General features: G+C 45.4%; 1 protein-coding gene across 1 annotated transcript; it reads right to left on the bottom strand.

Annotated features, from left to right (window-relative positions):
- Positions 1-542: 542 nt before the first annotated feature.
- Positions 543-3,164, bottom strand: LOC308221385 (olfactory receptor 5AP2-like; the record flags this gene model as incomplete). The annotated part of the gene is made up of 3 exons (XM_080618368.1): positions 543-593; positions 930-1,886; positions 3,132-3,164. The coding sequence occupies 3 exons, from the start codon at positions 3,162-3,164 to the stop codon at positions 543-545; spliced, it is 1,041 nt and encodes a 346-aa protein (XP_080474494.1).
- Positions 3,165-4,326: the final 1,162 nt, after the last annotated feature.

Below are 4,326 nucleotides of genomic sequence, written 5' to 3'. Positions count from 1 at the left end.
AGATACCATCGATTCTGTGTTCAGGTTTGTCTTTCATCTATGGAAGCTTCCTACAAACTTAATTCTTATATGAAATAGACAATTTTGTTTTCCTGGTGTGCTTGAGCAGGAGCTGGGCATGGGCATGGGGTATGGGTGCTGATCTCCAGCGGGAATTCCATTTCTCTGACCATTTAGGTAACAGGTCATTTCAGATGAATGTAAAACACCACTTAAAATGAATGGGAGGAGATCTTGATGTGCCCGAATTGTCCGTAACATGGCGTGGTCTCAGCACAGTTCATCATCCTGTATTATGAATTCTATTGTCTACAATTTTTTCCTTTAAATGAAATCTCCTGTGAAGCTGCAGCCTGGGGAGGGATTCCCCCTGATATTCAAAGCTGCAGCTTGAGAGCTTGATTCCCACCAGCTTCTTCTCTTTGAAAGGCACAAACAAATGCAGTGAATCTTTTGAAACCTTTCCTCTGACTCTTTTTGAGCAAGCAAATGTAAAACTACACTTCCTCTTCCCTCCCACCCCAGCAGCTTTAATAAAAAGCTCACAGGTAAGAGTGAGGAATTTTATTGGAGCGGAAGACAAGGTCAAGAATCTTGCAGGAAAAATACGTGTTTATCAGTGACGAAAGTTATAACTGAATAAAGCTGATTGGTGTTTCCTGTGAGGAAAAGAGGCCTGAAGGTAATTTCTTCCTCCAGGCTGGGGACTGCTAAGTGAAATGAAATATGAGGTTCCTCTCCCCTTGCTTTGCTTTGAAGGAAGAAGTGATTTGAGTGGTTTGTATCTTATTAAATACTGTCACTGACTTTTGTACAGGAACTGTAGAAGAACCTACATCAAATCATGAGGATTATTGGAAAATCCCATTGTTTTTTATGACCCATAGGCTTTCTGACTTGGCATGAACTGTGCATGTCCTGGATGATACAACTCTTTTATGTTGCCACTGGTGGAAGAACTTCCTCCCACACTTCACCAGAGCCCCCTTCACCTCCTTGTTCCTCAGGCCGTAGATGAATGGGTTGAGCGTGGGGGTGACCACAGTGTAGAAGATGGAGGCCACCTTATCCAGGCTCCTGTGGCTAGATGGAGGTTGGAGGTACATGAAGAATCCTGTGCTGAAGAATCCTGTGCCAAAGAATATGGAAACAGCTTTCAAATGGGAGGCACAGGTGAGGAAGGCTCTGGCCCTGCTCTGTGCTGAGCACATCCTCAGCACGGTGCGGATGGTACAGATGTAGGAGAGCAAAATGACCACACTCATGCCTACCACATTGATGGTGACAAAGGCAAAGACCATCTCGCTGCTGTGGTTATCAGGGCACACAAGGTTTAGCACAGGGACGATATTGCAGAAGAAGTGGTTGATGTGGTTGGGACCACAAAAGGAACCTCCAAATGTGCACCATGTGCAGATGATGGCACTGAGGAAGGCGAATAGGTAGGATGATGCTACCAGCTGCCAGCAGACGCGGCTGGAGATGATGGTCACATAAAGCAGGGGCTGGCAGATAGCAACGTGCCGGTCATAGGCCATCATGGCCAAAAGGTAACACTCAGCAGTGCCAAACAAAGTAAAGGTGAAGAATTGCATCATGCAGCCAGCGAAAGAAACGGTTTTGTCCTCTGATAACAGGTCTGCCAGCATCCTGGGGGAGATGACTGTGGAATAGCAGATGTCAGTGAAGGCAAAATGGGTGAGGAAGAAGTACATGGGGGTTTGGAGGCTGGGAGACACCCGCACCAATGTGATAATGCCAACGTTCCCCACCAAAGTGACAATGTAAATCAATAGAAACAAGAGAAAAAGTGGAGTCTGCGCACGTGGGCTATCTGTAATTCCTAACAGGATGAATTTAGTCTGCGTGTGATTTCCTCCTATGATCTGCTGAGGAAAAAGGAATAGAAACATCTAAGTATTTATAAATAGAGATTCTCTTTTGGACCATATTTCACACTAATTACTCAGCATTTCAACTGCCACATTTTGGTGGAATCAGTATATTCTACTATACTTTCTCACGCCGAATTATGTGTTTTGTTTTTCAGTTGAGGTGTTTAGAAGAGAACAGGGAGCACGCTGAAGCAACAAAAGGCATTTTTGGTTTTCTGTCCTGGACACTTAAAGCTATGGATGTATTCAATCACATGTGTTGCCAGGCTTGAGAAAAGAATCAGATCTTTATTCACTTTCACTTTGGAGGCAATTTGTGTCAGAAGACACCTTAGAAGAACCTGATGAGACTGCCCATAATCCTAGAGCAAATGAAAGTCCCAGTCCCATGAATGACCTCCAGACTTTTTCCCTTGCCTTTTACTTGTCATTCCAGTCACCAAATCACATTTATCAAGCTGTTTGAGATCATTCACAACAGATAACATTCACATAGTTAAATACATGATTTGTACGTTTCTGAGCTTACTTGAAAGCTGAGTTTATGTTCAAACATGCTGATTCCAAAAGCTGATTTTTATAGATTATATTCTTCTGAAAACTGGAAATGCTGCATTTCTTTATAACAAAATAAGATTCATCCTCATTTAATCTTCAATAAGTCAGTGCATCTTGCTTTAGCTGCATATGTAAAAAGAAACACAACCTGCATGAGACATTGCTCCCTCTTCTTATAAAGAAAACCCACGTTGGAAAGGCTGTTTTCTGATACAGCTTTACTAAAGAGGACACAAGGACAGGGAGAAGAAAGCCCAATGCCTAAATTCAGGTGAGGCTGTGCTTTGTGTTGGTGTTACCTCCTGTGCCTTCTCTCTGCTACCGAGTGATGGGAGCCAAGGGTTTATCCCCAGTGCAGCAGAGAACATCCACATGCAGGCATCACCTCTGTTAAGCACCTGATGTGAAGAGAGGTGAGCTCCTGTCAGACTCCCAGAGCTGAGCTTGTGGTGCTGGGTCTGTAAATACAGTTGCATGTGCTCTCCTGGGAGGAAACCTCCAGGACTGCTCGTGCTTTCCCAGAGGAAAACAAAGAGAAGGAAAAGCAAAGGGTGTGAAATCACCTCTGAAAGGCATTGTGGTGCTTGGGCATCTGAGTGACATGGTGTGGATGAGCCATTCCTGAGCACAGCTACACAGCAGCAGTGATGAGCAGCTCATAGGATGCTTGTGACATACTTGTGGACCATGCGAAGGTTTTGGTCTGACCATGGCAACGAAGGAGCATGGGTTTAGAGCCATTTCTGATCATGCAGAGGGTCTCCAAATGGGACATGAAGCACAAGTGACTCTATCTCTGGAGCTGCTGCTGTCCCCCAGTGCATACTTTAGAGCCCAGATTTCCAGCCCCAGTGGTGTTATCCACATGTAGTGCCTGGATCTCCAACAGCTGAGCTGGTGACTCTGGGCTTCCACTGTATTGAAGGGTGAGAAATGGGCATTTTGAGGCAGGGAGGAATTGTCCCAGGATTAACTAACAGGCCTTTATCTCCCTGAGCAGCCTCAGCTGGGGCTCCATTCCCACCCTCTGCCCATTTGCTCCCCATCTCTATCTAAGCTCATCCCAGGGAGCCTGGGCTATGTTGAAGAGTTCTGGTTTCCAGTTTAGTAGGAGATGTGCATGTCTATGGAATCCTTTGATGGTGGCGTAGGCTTCATCATGGATCTGTTTAGCAATTGCTGGACAGGATGCTGGCCAGGGAATTGGCTTGGTCTTGTATCTGCCTCCTCATCACCAGTTTTCCTGATGCTCTGGAGTCTTGGCTGCAGTAGGCCAGGTCTTTGTTCCTGCCCTACTTCTCTTGTTCAGGTACTGTGGGATGGTCCCTACACACCGTGGTGCTCTCCTGTGTCTCTGTTTAAAGAGATTAAGGAAACAAAGCCCCGTGGCCGCCCCCAGGCTCCTGCAGAGTAGAGCCCATCACCCTCTGCACCCAACAGCCCAGCCAGTGCTCACTGCTCTGGCAGTCCTTGTCCACCAAGACCATGTCCCTCATGGGTTAAAAAGGAGTTATTCCTCTCAGTGAGGGAAATAGAGTAGTAAGGGGAACTTTATTTCCCAGTATTTTTCTCTGGTCATTATTTAATTTTCTTTTACCAAGTATGATACTAGACTTCTATAGCAGGACCTCTGTTACGTATTTTGTGTGGGAGTTTTGTGTCTGCAGCCAGGAGTTTCTGCATTATGTTAACCCTTTCTCTACAAAGATTGAAACAGAATCATACAATGATGCTCCCAGTATACAATGTATTTCCAAAAGCCCAAGCCTGTTTCTTGTGTTGCTGGAATTCACAATTGTACCTCTCCTGTACGTTAGACTGAGGTTCCTATTGCCAGTTCACTGAGTTGGATCCACGACACAAGACAATGGCA

Source organism: Psittacula echo (genome assembly GCF_963264785.1).
Source record: "Psittacula echo genome assembly, chromosome: 5".
Classification (NCBI taxonomy): Eukaryota; Metazoa; Chordata; class Aves; order Psittaciformes; family Psittacidae; genus Psittacula; species Psittacula echo.
This window is presented reverse-complemented; position numbering and strand designations above follow the sequence as displayed.